Here is a 15,207-nt window from a genome sequence, read left to right as displayed (position 1 = left end):
ATGGCTCTGGATACAGTAAGAGACTTTGGTCTTTTTAAACTAAGGTCTTTCTCAGGTATCAATTTCACTGAGGTAATGCCAATCAGTGATTAAGACTAGGAAAGAAATGAGGTAGAGAAATGATGTCACTTATGTAGAGATATGATTAATATGATTATACTGTATATATACATGTAGAATTGCAGCTCAGGGAAGGGAGTTAGAATCTCAAAAGTACAAAAACAGTACAACTGAAGAGCAGTCAGCTGCAAGAGCTTTTCAATTCTACAAAAGAAATGTTGGTTTGATTACAATTTTCACTGGAAACAGCCAGAAGGGGGATGTCAGAGTATGAAATTGTTGGGTGAAAAAGAGGGTTCCTGGTGCAAGGAAGTGAACTGAGCAGCTTTAAGTCTTGTCCATCAGGAGGAATGATCAACCAAGGACATCCACCAAATGAAATTGACATCCCTTTAAGCTGGAGTCCATTCTCTTGTTCCAGAAAAGCAATTTTATTTGTTATAAAACAATAAAGAATTCTTGAATGCATACTAAGTGCTGAGCCCTGGAGCAGATATAAGGTTATAGATAAATACAGATCTTATACTCAAGAAATTAACACTCAAGCAGAGGGAAAATAAAACTATCAGAAAATTATAAAACAACATTATGTTATAAATGTGCTAAGGAACAGCAAAATAATGTTATGGGAAGTTAAATGGGATAGATAATGAATGGGGTGGGGGAGGCAGGAGGATAGGATGCAAGAAGATTTTACCGATAACATGGTATATTTTTGCATTTCACACTTTGAGCCAGTTCACCCAATTTGCCCTACCTGAGATGGAGAGGCAAAACCAGGATGGATTCACTAGGATCTTTGCCCAAGAATGTTTCCTATAGAAGGTTGGGATTTGAGTTGGTACTTAGAGGAATTCATGAAGGTCTGTAGTCACAGTAGAGGAGAAAAAACATTTTAGGCAAGGGGAAAAGTCAGAGAAAGTACTCAGAGCCAAGAGACAGAGTGTATTGTTCAAGGAAAAGTCAAGAGAACAGAATCACTGGAGTAAGGCATGAAAAAAGTGGAAAGATAGGAGGGAGCTAGAATATGAAGAATTTAAATGCAAAACAGAGAATCAGATGCCACATTTCCAACGGGAACAGAATTGCAATTTAAAGTTTTGCTGAAATGCCTTATTATTTTCATCTCCTGTCAAACAGACTATTCTTTCCAACTTACTCAAAACTCACCTTCTCTGTAATAGGTAAAACTTGGTTATTCAGAATGAGACATAGGAAACACTGCATGGACAATCAGCAGACCTGAGTTGGAATCTAAACTTTGGTGCTTACTTATGCAATCCAAGTCACTTCATTTGCCTAGCTTATAGTTTTCTCACCTACAACGGGAAACTTCAAGAAATGAAGTAACTCAATTAAGGCAATATAGGTAGTAAGCATGGGGGGGGGGTGTCTAGGCATTAATCCCCTTTTTCTCCCATACCATGTTGACTAATTAGACATTAATCCTCTTAAAAGAGGTGAGTTTAAGTAAAGCTTGGAAGGAGGAGAATGAGGCTACAGAACAAAAAAAGAGGGTAATACATTTCAGCAGAATGGCAAATAGGAATTTTCTGGTCTCCTAGACAAATTCTTCTAAAGTGAGGAGTTGGACTAGATGATCTGTGAAATATCTTTCAGCCTTTGATCTATGATCATCTACTTCCAGTTCCTCCAATTATCTTTCCCCATCCACCATTCTTCTTCTCTTCTATTTTCCCAACACTTCAGTGTGCATCCTTACGAATATAGATAGATATATGTGGCTTCATAAATTTCTTTTGAGTTTATCTCTATCTCTTTCTATGACGTTCTTATGTTCTTGTAAAACTACACATTAGAGGCCAAGGTTCCTTTTCTTGCTCATTCTAAACTGTTTGTACATTGCTTCACTGTAAAAATCTTCATTGTAAAAATTGATAGCCAATAAGTGCTTGATTGATGGATTTAAAGTGATGCTGATGCAACATATGGATAACTGGGGAAATAAAATTAAATTGAATCTAATTTCTGATTTATGAAAAAATAGCACATAAAAGCAGATTTCACTAATTCAATTAATTTCTAGATGATTATAAGATTTAAGTGCATGAAATAATAATATATGCTAAAGATTATGTCACATTATCTAACACAGTCCAGTTCATAAGAACATTATATATTATGAGATATAAGATTATATTTTATAAGATATATATATATATATAATAAAATATATGGTAAGTACATTGATCTTTGAGTATTTGGAATGTACAATCAAGGAGACTTTGGAATCTTCTTGAGCAAAATTTAAGAAAAATGTAGACCACTCAGACAACACAAAGATGCCAGTATGTCATAGAGAAGTGAGCACAGGCACTGACATTAGAAAACCTGAGTTCAAATTCTTTGTAGGACAATTATTACTTACATGACCTAGGCAAATCATTTAACTTTTTCAAGCCTCAGTTTCCCCATCTGTAAAGTGAAAATTTTATCTAGATAAAAAAAATTATCTAGTTGGACTAGATAATATCTGTGGGAGTTTCTAGTTATGGATATAAGATCCAGTAATTGATATATTCTTTCCTCATATAATTTTTCCTTCCTTATTTGAGGAAGAAAATCAAGAGAAAATTCTCTCTGTTCCATCAAATACACAATTTTCTCTCTTGAAATAATTAGCTATTCTTGAAATCTTTAAGAACATGTCTATAGCTGAAGATATAATAATTTAAAGAATACAGTAATGATTTCCCCATTTTTTGTTTTTTTTAACTATTCTACCATGGAATAAGTTTCTTATATTAATAACATAGATTTTAATATGTAGGGATAGGAACTAGATGTGATTTTATTTGTAGTCCTGAAGATTTTATCTATATATATATATATATATATATATATATATACACACACACATACATATATATACTCTACTGATACATATATCAATCTACGACTCACTAGATGAATTCAGGTAGTTTCTTGAGGCAACTAAGTACATACATTGCTAGGTCTAGAGTCAGAAAGACATGAATTTGAATTTGATCTCAGACACTTGATTGTTTCTGCTTCTGGGCAAGTCACTAAATCTCTGTTACATTTCCCTTAGGGATTGTAATAGCACCTGTCTCATTGGATTCCTGAAAGAAACAAATGAAGTAATATTTGCTAAGCACATAGCACAGCAATATAGCACACAGTATGCACTATATAAATATTCATGGCCTCTCTCCACTGCTCTCACTTCATCCTGTGGTTCAGAGACATAAAATAACTTGTCTAGTGACCACAGATAATAAGTGTCAAAGGCAGAATTTGAAAAGAGATCTTAATAACTCTGACTTTACTATTCATTCTTCTCATGGTCATCCCCACTCTATCTCATTAATGCTGACAAATATATAATATGCTATCATATAAATCATTTCCCATATTGGTTACCCACCCCCACACACACACAACACCCCCACCACCACTACTAGATTTCAATTGGAACCAGAGGAAGTTTATACCAATATCATTTGTATTGGCTTACAGATTTATATTTTTTGATTTAATTTATCAATATAGATATCAAAGAAAGATTATTTGTCTTCTCCAAAAGGTCCTTGTTATAATGCATATATTATCTAGGAAATGAAGGATGGACTCTGAGGACTTCAATACTCTTCTCCAATTAACATAACACATGGCTACAGTAAGCTCATTTTATTAGCTAAGTGAAACCTTCAGAGGCAGACAAAGAAGGGAGCTAATATAACAGTGAAAAAAGACTGGAAGAGAATAGGGAAGAGAATATCACCTAAGGAAAAGACAGTCAAACTTGCTAGCCCACTAGAAGTTTTCGTAGTGGGAGGTAGTAGGAGTTATGTAATGGAGGGTTTATAGATAAAAGTTCTAGGCTTAAGCTCTACTTCTCTAGTTGTCTATGAGGGAAATGATTCATTATCCAGAATAGGGAATTCTACCCACACTAGCACAAGAGCCAACAAAGCAGTAGAGATTTTATACCTACATATATACATATATATATATATAAAAATAATACATACATACACACATACACATATGTAAAATTGTATAGGTGTATACATATAATTTTTATTTATTTCTGAAAGCTATATTTTAAAATCAGAGAAAACTAGTGCTCTAGAGGAGGATGATCTAGGTAAGCAAAAGTTCTTGAAATTAGATCATAAAAGAATGGATAAAAGAATTAGGGGTATTCAACATAGAGAAAGAATAAGAAGAAATATAAGTACCATCAAAAATATGAAAAATTTCCAAGTAAAAGAGATGATAGACTTGTTATATGTTGTTTTATAGGTGAAAACTAGGACTAGTAAGTTAAAAAAAGAGAAAAGAAAATTTTGACTTAATATAAGAGCTATTAATTAAACCTGTCTAATTGTAGAACTATTTCATGAGCTGTCAGGTTCCTTGCTCCTGAAAATGTTAAAACATTAGCCAGATGATTATCTCGGCAAGTAAGTATCAGAGGAGGGATACATTGAAAAAACTAGATTAGGTACTTTTTCCAACTTTCATTTACTCATCCTCACTCTAGCTCATTAATGGTGATATATTCACAGTATCTCTTCATAGAAGTTTTTTATATTTATTCCTTGAATGAAACAAGGTATGAGAATTCCTGAAAAGATATATGTCAGGAGAATCAAATTTCAATTACTTTTATCCTGAACTGGTGCATCACAATGGGTAAATTATAATTTGTTAGTGAATAGAGATGAAAATCTTCTAGATTAATGAAGGTAGACCAGTTTATAGATGTTCAACTAATTTATCCTTACATTCATTTTAGATTGAGTATAAAAACAAAAACAAAAATGAAAAATGGGGAAAAGAAGATTTGGGCAGATATAATATTATTTTCCTAGGACAAAGGCTAGGGAACAAAATACCTTACAACATCCCTTTCAAAAATCCCCCAAATCCTCTGCCATTCTTTATTCTCACAGTAATTTGGTTACAATTCTACAGAAAAGTGTATATAAAATGAAATTATGCATATGTAAATTAAAGAGAAATAAAATATCATTTAGTATAACCTTCTGGAAAACCATCCTTATCCAATAAGACCTTCCACTTATTTCTTTTTTCTATTTTTTCTGAGAACTGGCTCATATCTTTCATGGCTTCCTTCAGCTGAGGAAAGGAAAGACAGATGTTTAAGAGAAATTGCTGTTATTTTTGTTCAGTCATTTCAGTAATGTTTAACTCTTCATCCTTTTTCAGGTTTTCTTGGCAAAGATAATGAAATAGTTTGTTATTTCCTCCTCCAACTTAATTTACAGATGAAGAAATGAGGTAAACAGGATTAGGTGACTTGCCACATAGCTAGTAAGTGTCTGCGTCTGAATTTGAACTCAGGTGGTCCTCACTTCAGGCCCAGTACTCTGTCTACTTCTACTTCCTAGTTGCTCGAACAACAACATTATTTCTGAAAACAGTAACCTGCAAAAACATTTTTATCCAGTAGCATTCTGGAAAGGAAGAAGGCTCCATCCCACTTATTTCTTTTCTCCTACTTTAGAACCTCCATACCATCCTATATCTCTTGTATGGCTTTTTCCAACTAGGGAAAACAAGTGTTAGAGAAGACTTTTATATTTTGAGAAGATAAGAGGTTCTATGACAGAAGCATTCAGGCATTTCTGAAAGGGAAGTTACTTTATTTCTACTTTCTCATGCTTCTACAAACATTTAATAATCATAGTATTCTTTACTATTACATAAGGAATGAAAAGGATACAAAATCAGATTTTTCAAAAAATATTTAAAGCATCTTTTCAAAAACAAGGACAAAAATTATTTCTTCCTACTTTCTAATTTTTTCCTTTTATTAATATCGCATTTAGAAATAGAAAATGTGTTTAATTGAGATAAAGATTCTTATTCAGAACAAAACATTCTCTAGGAAAGAACTTCTCCTGGTTCTTAGGCAGACCCAGGTTACAGAGGTGAATCTTACATTATGGAATGAGATCTATAATTCTCACCAAGCTCTTCCTAAGTCCTTATCCATCTCTGAAACAGTTAAATATATACACTAATACTGCTTAACTGACAGATTATAGGGATGAGAGCCACACTGTCATTTTCATTCATCTTCCCTTTTCAATCCTACTATTTTCTCTGAACGGCAATTACCAAACACAAAAGAAGGCTTTGAATTGAAATTGAGAACTCAGACCACTTCCAGCTGAGATACGCTGCCTCCCTGTTGCCTGTAAACAGGTGTAGGGAGGATGCCAGATGATGTCTGAAGTGCCCTCTAGTTCTTATTGTCTCTATTTTATTCTCCTCTACAGAGAGAACACTGTGAGAATGTTATCTTAAGTAGTGACACCAGGTTATGCCCTAGAATGTGATTTATTTATTTGTTCATTTATCTTACTCTCCACTTCCCTTGAAGCTTTTTGAATATAGGAGCCATATCTTACATATTTGAACCCTCTTAACAACCAGGACTATTAGCCTTGAATATAGTAGGTGTTTAATACAACTTACCTGGATGAATTCATTCATGTATGCATATATCTATCCTAAAGTCAGGCTCCAAAAACAGGATGAAATATAAAGACCACTTTACTGATTCTATAATTCTGACCTCCAGTTCAAGAAAATGTCTTCTTGAATACTGGTTTCTTTTATTCAAATATTCTTTTCTATTTTTCTCAAACATTCTAGAGGCAGCTAGGGGCACAGTGGATAGAGTGCTGGGTCTAGAGTCAGCGAAACCCAAGTTCAAATCTGGCCCCAGACACTTACTGGCTGTGTAATCCCAGGCAAGTCATTTAATCTCTCTTTGCCTCAGTCCCCTCATCATGCAAAATGAAGATAATAATAGCACCTGTCTCTCAGGGTTGTTGTGTTACAAATGAGATCATGATTGTATAGTACTTAGCACTCACTATTCCTGGCACAGAGTATATAAATATTAGCTAGTATTATTTTCTTTTTCATTTGTATTGTATTGTATTCATTTGTATTGTATAATGAAGATGGCCATTTGGCATAGGTGCATAAAGTGGCAATATAGTATAGGGGAAGAAGATAACTACATTAAAAGTTTGAGCCCTAGCTCTACCAAGTGACATCAGCAAAATCATCTCACCGCTAAGAGCCTCAAGTTTGTCATCTGGAAAATGGGAATATTCTGCCTCATGTGTTTGTTGTTTGGAAAGTGTGTCTTTGAATCCCAGCATGCTATTTATACGACAGATTTTATTTCAGTACCAGTTGTTGGGATGGACGTGCGATTTCATAAGTGTAAAGATGTCCTAGAATGGAATTTCTAGTGATGCAAATTGACCACTCACCTGCAACAAAGACTTAGAGTTGTCTGGGGTTCTGGGGGAAGGGGATTCAATCACTTGCCCACTTTTGCATAGATGTGATGTGTCAAAGGAAAGATTTGAAATTAAGTCTAAGACTTGGTTCTTCTCAGTGGTCCAGTGATCCAAAGCAATCCCAATAGACTTTGGACAGAAAATGCCATCTGCATCCAGAAAAAGAACTAAGAAGACTGAATGTAAATCAATTCATGCTGTGTTCACCTTTTCTATTTTTTTATCTCTCCCATGTTTTTCCCTTTTGCTCTGATTTTTCTCTCCCAGTATGATTTATAAAGTATTGTATTAAAAATAAATAAATTTACAATTCTAGGGAAAAAGAGAAAATAAGTTTTTCTAACTCAATTGCAGGTCTTCTATTGTCATGACAGGTCTTCTATATCAAGGGGCTTCTCATTATTCAAATTCTTTTTGCTGTAGTAGTTGTTGTTTTGGCTATTATTGTTGTTGCTATTTTTAATAGTTTTATAACTTTTAAACAATATTTTATATAGTTTTTAGCTTAATAGTTAATAGATTAGTAGCAATATTATTGGATTTAGATGAGGAGATATATGTATATGTATTAGAGGATATATTAGGTGAAAGTTATGATTATACCATGTGCATTTGTACTTGTGAAACTCTTCTTCCTGCAGGGGCCCACGCTCTATATTTTTCCTTGTTAGTCTGAACTCTACCTTTACTTAAAGGTTCAACTTAAGCCTGCTTTGTGTCCTTTGGGAAGCCTACCATGATCCCAGGAAATGATTGCTCCCTCCTCTAAATTCCAATAGCATTTATTGTATCTATCATTTATTTTGAAATCATGAAATTATCTCCTCTGCTGTTTTTATATTTTAAAAAGTGTCGACACCCCATATGCTCGAATAAATAGCATGACCCTTGATAGGGACTCAATAAATGACAGAATCTCTGAAAAGGAAGTCATCTGTTGTCATGTGAAGCCATCTCCTTCCATGAAGAACTCTAGAGCTACAAGCTATTCAGCTGAAGGGACTTTAGAGGACAGGAGAAGCCATATATGATAGGATATAAAAATGCATAAGTACTCATATGCAAAATCCATATGGCAAAAAGGACAATTTTTTGGCTAACAAAATACCAATATTTGTCTCATAATAATTAATTACAACCTTAACCTTGGCTCTAATGTACCATCTTTTTAGACACAACTGTGATTCCTGGTTTTTGAGCCCATTTCTATTAGAGATACAATATTCTACTTCTGGTCTTTTTAACTCTATAACTTGCTAATTTCATTCATAAGAGAATTTATTTAGCATTGAAAAAAACCTTAGATATCATCTACTTGCTCATTACAGGTGAAGATACAGTACAGAGGAGAATTTGGACCCAGATCCTTTTCATTGGGCTTAAATTCTCATCTCAACTTATACAAGTGGTACAATGGATAAAGTGTTGGCCCTCAAATTAGGAAGACTCACATCTTAAACTCAACACATTTTAAACTCAACTGAACTCATTAACTTTTCCTCCAAACCATATCTTCTTCCTAACTTTCCTATTACTGTTTAGAATACACCATTTTACCAGTCACCCAGACTAGATACCTATGTATCACTCTTTATTCCTCACTCTCATACCCATGGTCATTCTGTTGCCAAGGACTTTTGAGTTTACTTTTATAATATTTCTTAAATGCTCTTTCTTCTCTCTTCTGATACTGCCTCACCTTCAAGTTTCCTTCAAGTCTTAGCTAGAACTTTCCCTCAGAAAGACTTCCTCCATCTCCCTTAATCCTCATGCCCTTCCTCTGCTGATTATTTCTAATTTAGCTTGTTTATAACTTATTTGAATAAATTTGATTGCATGTTTTCTCCAAGTTAGATTTTAAATTCCTTGAGGGAAAAGGTCATCTCTTACCTTTCTTTTTATTCTCAGTACTTAGTCCAACACATATCAAATGTTTGATAAATGTTTAACTCATTAAAATTAAGGAGATATTTTTTGAAGTTTGCATTCTGCTATAGAAATGGTTTATGGAAACCTGCCTTTTCCCTTAACTATTTTATCTTAGAAAACCTATTTACATGAGCAGAACTTTCTAGTAAAGATTTTTATGTAGGTGAGAAGTAGACATATGAATTCACAATTTCTGGTATATTTTTCATTGTATTAGAGGTAAGGCTTTTGATAATATCATCTGTGATATTGTTTATTTGTTTCCTTCTTTGAAATAAGTTGAAAATTGACTCATAAGTTCTTTTAAAAATGTTTATCTCCAGAACATATTTTTTAATATGGATTCAATTAGATCTAACTACTTTTACAGACTATACTTGATCATTAACTCCATATTGTCAGACAGAAAATTAGGTTCTAAGGTGATAGGATCTATATATGGGGGTTCCATTGTCACTAGAAAGATTAAATTTCTGTAGCTGTTGTGGCTGATCTGTTTTGCTTCTTATCTATTCATTACTCTTTCAGTTTCAGTTATATGCATCCTTGGGAAGAAATGGCTGAATTGAGTTTCATAAGAAAATTTCTTCAGTTGAGTTTTTCTTATTAAATGCTTTTTTTTTTACTTTTCATTGAGATGAAACTATTTATAGAATACATATGGAAAATTAAGAAAAAATACACACGTATACATATATGTATGTGTGATTTGCAATTTCCTTATCCTGATTATTTTAAAGATGTAGAAACTGAGACAAACAGGGTTAAGGAACTTGCCCTGTGTAACACAGCTATTATTTGAGGCAAGATTTGAAATCAGATCTTGACTTCAGACCCAGTACTTTTTTTCACTGCACTACCTAGAAGCTCACTACATATATATATATATATATATATATACACACACACACACACACATATGCTTATACCCATGTATACATGCAAATAAAATCATTCATTTCCCTCATGCATATCTTTGATCTCTCTGTGTCCTCTCACACATTTATAAGATCTTTACACACATATATGTGTACACATACACACACACACACACATATATATACATAAATGTAATAAAGATATTATTTTATTCTTTTTCATTCTTGTCATTTCCTATAAGTGGTACAGAGGATTTATTATATCTACTTAATGGATGAGAAAACTCAAGCTGGTGAGGGCAGTGGCTTACCAAGGAATGAGCTACAACAGAACAGTGGCAAAGCTAGAACTGAGACTTTCAGCACAGTCTTCATATAGCATGCTTTCTCTTTTATTCTTGAGTTTCATATATATAATTTAAACAGAAAATATCACCATCCTCAAATTTTTTAAATTGATTCCTCTTTTCTTTTAAAGAATCAAAGAATTTATTAAACCGATATAAAGTATTGCCCATTTACAAACAGTAAATATTGGGATGACATGCAGAGGTTTTTGCAGTGCGTTATCTATTCTATATGAAAGAACAAAAGGCGAGTGAGCTAATTTTTATGTGCAATCTTGACAATCTTTCTCTAGTCTTTTATTATAGGCTGCAAATATATTTCTTCCTCTTTCATTGACTTCACCTCACTCTACCATTCTAACTGAAATTGTTCTTAGAACTACTATCTATAATTAATCATTTTTATAAAATAGATCAGATTTTAATGCATCTTTGTTCCTTCAAATACATTGGTTGAATAACATTGATTATAAAGAGACTTTGTTTCCTCTTTAAGTTGGCACTCCAAATGGCAGATTTTTTGAAAGAATAGCACTACTCCTTTAGCCGAAAATATATTCATATGTATTCATTATCATTAACATATCTTCTGAGTGGTCATGCAGAGAGAATTCTGATCAGATAATAAGGTTGTGGAATGTATATGGCTGAGATTATGACAGGCTCTGACTATATCTCTTAGTTCATCTTCCCTTGGACATTTTCCTATATTTTCCACAAAGGAATATGCTTAATTCACCCAATCCCTGTATCGGACATTCCATATAATCAGAAATGGAACAGGTGCTGAGCAAATGGATCAAAGAAAGATGATTAGTGAGTATTTAAACAGAGAGTCTTGGTAATAGTTTTGTTAGTGTTTTAAATTAATAAAATCTTTTTGCTTTGCCTACGGGCAATTGAGCACCTCATCAGAAAATTAAAACAATAACAACTACAACCACAACCCAAACACCTTTCATAATGCAGTATTGTGGTGATTCTGCAGCTGGACAAAGGTTAACTAAGGGAAAGTGCTGCATGAATGCTCTAAATAATCTGTTAGAAAAGGCCACAGCAGGTATTCATGCAGTACCAGAAGAGCTGGCTCTGGCAGGATGTAGCTTAGCTGCCAGGTGAGATTCTGTGGAAAAATGATTCTTTGTCCTCAACCTGGGAAACTCAGGCAATAATTTATGCAGCTACAATTCCACAGGAATAACTTGGCTACTAATAATGGATTATAGATGCCCCCGACCTATCTACTTCCTCACAGGACTATTGGGTTAAGAGGACCTCAAGGAGGATAATATAATTTTGGAGGAGAAAAAGTATAAAATAAAAGTGCAAAATATTCAGATATCTCCCTCAGTACCAGTTTCAGTGACAGCACATGGCTGAACAATTGCTTTTGGGGTCATTCTGTTTTAAGATGCCTACTTCAATGAACTGAAACCCAAATCCTTTATAACTCCTCTTCATGTTATGGCTGCCCTTTTCTGCTATGAAATCCAGATCATAAGACAGAATGATCACTATGGTTTAGGTGCTCAGGAGAGATGGAAAATGATCCCTCGAATTAGCTTTTTAGGACAAAATCAGTTGGTGATGGAATGATTCTGGAATACAAGAGAAAGAGAACCAGGTACAGAGCCCCTTGAAGGCTGAGTCACCAAGTAGAGAGAGAAAGGTTCCTGCTATAGAGGCATCTTAAAGAAGAGAAAGTGGTACAAGTCCAGGCTTAGGCCCAGGTAATAAATTTGATTGTGAGCCCAGCTTTTGGGATACACTATTTGACAAAAACTGCTGGGAAAATTGGAAACTTAGTATAGCAGAAACTAGGCACTGATCCACACTTAACACCATATATCAAGATAAGGTCAAAATGGATTCATAATCTAGACATAAAGAATAATATTATAAGCAAATTAGAAGCACATAGGACAGTTTACCTCTCAGATCTATGGAAGAGAAAGTAATTTGTGACCAAAGAAGAACTAGAGAATATTACTGATCATAAAATAGATAATTTTGATTACATTAGGTTAAAAAATTTTTGTACAAACAAAACTAATGCAGGCAAGATTAGAAGGGAAGCAATAAACTAGGAAAACATTTTTACATTCAAAGATTCTGATAAAGGCCTCATTTCTAAAATATGTAGAGAACTGGCTCAAATTTATAAGAATTCAAGCCATTCTCCAACTGATAAATGGTCAAAGGATATGAACAATTTCCAGAAGAAGAAATTTAAACTATTTCTAGTCATATAAAAAGGTGCTTCGAATCAATATTAATCAGAGAAATACAAATTAAGACAATGCTGAGATACCACTACGTACCTCCCAGATTGGCTAAAATGACAGAAAAAGATAATGATGAATGTTGGAGGGGATGTGAGAAAACTGGGACACTGATACATTGTTGGCGGAACTGTGAATGGATCCAACCATTCTGGAGAGTAATTTGGAACCATGATCAAAAAATTATCAAACTGTGCATACTCTTTGACCCAGCAGTGTTTCTACTGGGCTTATATCTCAGAGAGATTTTAAAGAAAGGAAAAAGACCCACATGTGCAAAAATGTTTATGGCAGCCCTCTTTGTAGTGGCTAGAAACTGGAAACTGAGTGGATGCCCATCAATTGGAGGATGGCTGAATAAATTATGGTATCTGAATGTTATGGAATGTTATTGTTCTGTAAGAAATGACCATCAGGATGATTTCAGAAAGGCTTGGAGAGACTTACATGAACTAATGATGAGTGAAATGAGCAGGACCAAGAGATCATTATATACGACAACAACAAGATTATGCAATGATCAATTCTGAAGGATGTGGCTCTCTCCAGCAATGAAATGATTCAAACTAGTTCTGATTGTTCAGTGATGAAGAGAGTCATCTATACCCAGAGAGAGGATTGTGGGAGCTGAATATGATTGACAACATAGCATTTTCACTCTTTCTATTGTTGTTTGCTTATATTTTGTTTTCTTTCTCAGTTTTTTTTCCTTTTTGATCCGATTTTTCTTGTGAAGCAAGATGTAAAAATGTATACATATATTGGATTTAACATGTTTTAACATATTTAATGTGTTTTGAACTACCTGCCATCTAAGGGAGGGGATGGGGAAAGAGGGGAAAGTTTGGAACAGAAGGTTTTTGCAATGGTTAATGTTGAAAAATGGATGTTTTGTAAATAAAAATCTTTAATAAAATTTTTAAAAATAAAATAGATTGTGCCTACTGAAGAAACACAAGGGTATTAAAATCATTATTCTTACTGTTCCTTCATTCTTAAAGGGGACCACAACATCAGGAAAGTGATGCTAAGACAAGCAAATGAATTGGAGTTAAATAAGGGAGTGCTATGTGAGGTCACCTGTTTGGAATAGACACTGTAATCTCAATCTAATTATTTGGCTCTTCCATGGGAATTACAACATAAAACCAATTGATCACCTAATGAACAGTGCCAAATTTCCACTCAATCACTATTTAACTGGCCAATCTAAATAAGTCATAAGAATTGTCAGGATTTTACCTAAAAAGCATACAGGCAACATATTGTTTGAACACATAGGAGACTTGACTGAATACTCACTCTGCAAACAGTCAGCATTTAGAAGATCCTGACACTTTTCATGACATTTGACACCACACTCCATACACTTCATGCCTTGTCTCGCTATTCCCCAAAGAAGACCTTCACATTCATAGCAGTAGGTTGGGGTGGTAGCTGTCCAAACCTCAAAATTGTGAGGGGTGGTGGATGACATCGGATAGATCAATGCTTGTAGAGTCTTTTTGAAGACATGCATTTTCTGTTAAGTGGGAGGAAAACAAACAAACAAAAAAGATTAGTCTTTTGGGGAAATTTTGCAAAATGATGTTGCCCAGAGTCCTCAAATAAAGCATTGCAGCAAACCAATTACTTCAGAACTGTTGCTCTGAAAGAGCTCATACTTATACATGAGTCTCACACATAGTGATGGCAAGAAGATGAATGCATACTCCCTTATTCTAGGTATATTTGCCAGGGGCCCAACTCAGCTATCATTTGAAAATGCATTTTTATAATTATTTCTATACATGGCCAAAACTGTGAAATGGGATAAATTTGTCTTTGAGGCCAAACCTTCCACTTTTCATATCAATATTTCACTCTCTCTAGGTATTCCAAGGACCTTCATTATACTATCTGGAAAAGTCCCATTATAAAACCTACCCAGAACTATATTCATGATTATGAATGTATCTGTCTTCTCACCTATCAAAATTTATCAATGGATTTTTAGAAAGTGCTCTCAACAAGTCTTTTAGAAAAACTCTGATATACTCAGTCACAAAAGTAAATAACTGCTAAGGCTTATTCGATCATTCCAACCATCATTATCAGCATTCTACTGAGAATATTCTTTAATAATTTAAAGGAACTGATGTGTGATGGTAGAATTTTATTATCAGAAAAATGATAATGAGAAAGAAAAGTATTTTTGAAGAGGATGCCCTGGTGCTTCTCAAATCCTACTGTGCAGATGACATGCTGGAATCAAACTCAAATCTGTCCTAAGTCACCTTTGAGGGAAATTTTACATAATCATCTAAAACTTATTATGGAATCATAATTAGGGAATATATACATCTAACAGTTGCTTTACTGATGCAGAAAGCTA

General features: G+C 34.0%; 1 protein-coding gene across 2 annotated transcripts in view; it reads right to left on the bottom strand.

Annotated features, from left to right (window-relative positions):
- UNC13C (unc-13 homolog C) overlaps positions 1-15,207 on the bottom strand; it is a 668,923-nt gene that overhangs the window by 395,459 nt on the left and 258,257 nt on the right. For both annotated transcript variants that reach the window (XM_031955232.1, XM_031955234.1), the window contains one exon: positions 14,136-14,355. In XM_031955232.1, the coding sequence (XP_031811092.1) occupies positions 14,136-14,355 (220 nt within the window). The remainder of the gene's footprint in view (positions 1-14,135; positions 14,356-15,207) is intronic.

The sequence above is a fragment of the Sarcophilus harrisii genome, chromosome 2 (genome assembly GCF_902635505.1).
Source record: "Sarcophilus harrisii chromosome 2, mSarHar1.11, whole genome shotgun sequence".
Classification (NCBI taxonomy): Eukaryota; Metazoa; Chordata; class Mammalia; order Dasyuromorphia; family Dasyuridae; genus Sarcophilus; species Sarcophilus harrisii.
This window is presented reverse-complemented; position numbering and strand designations above follow the sequence as displayed.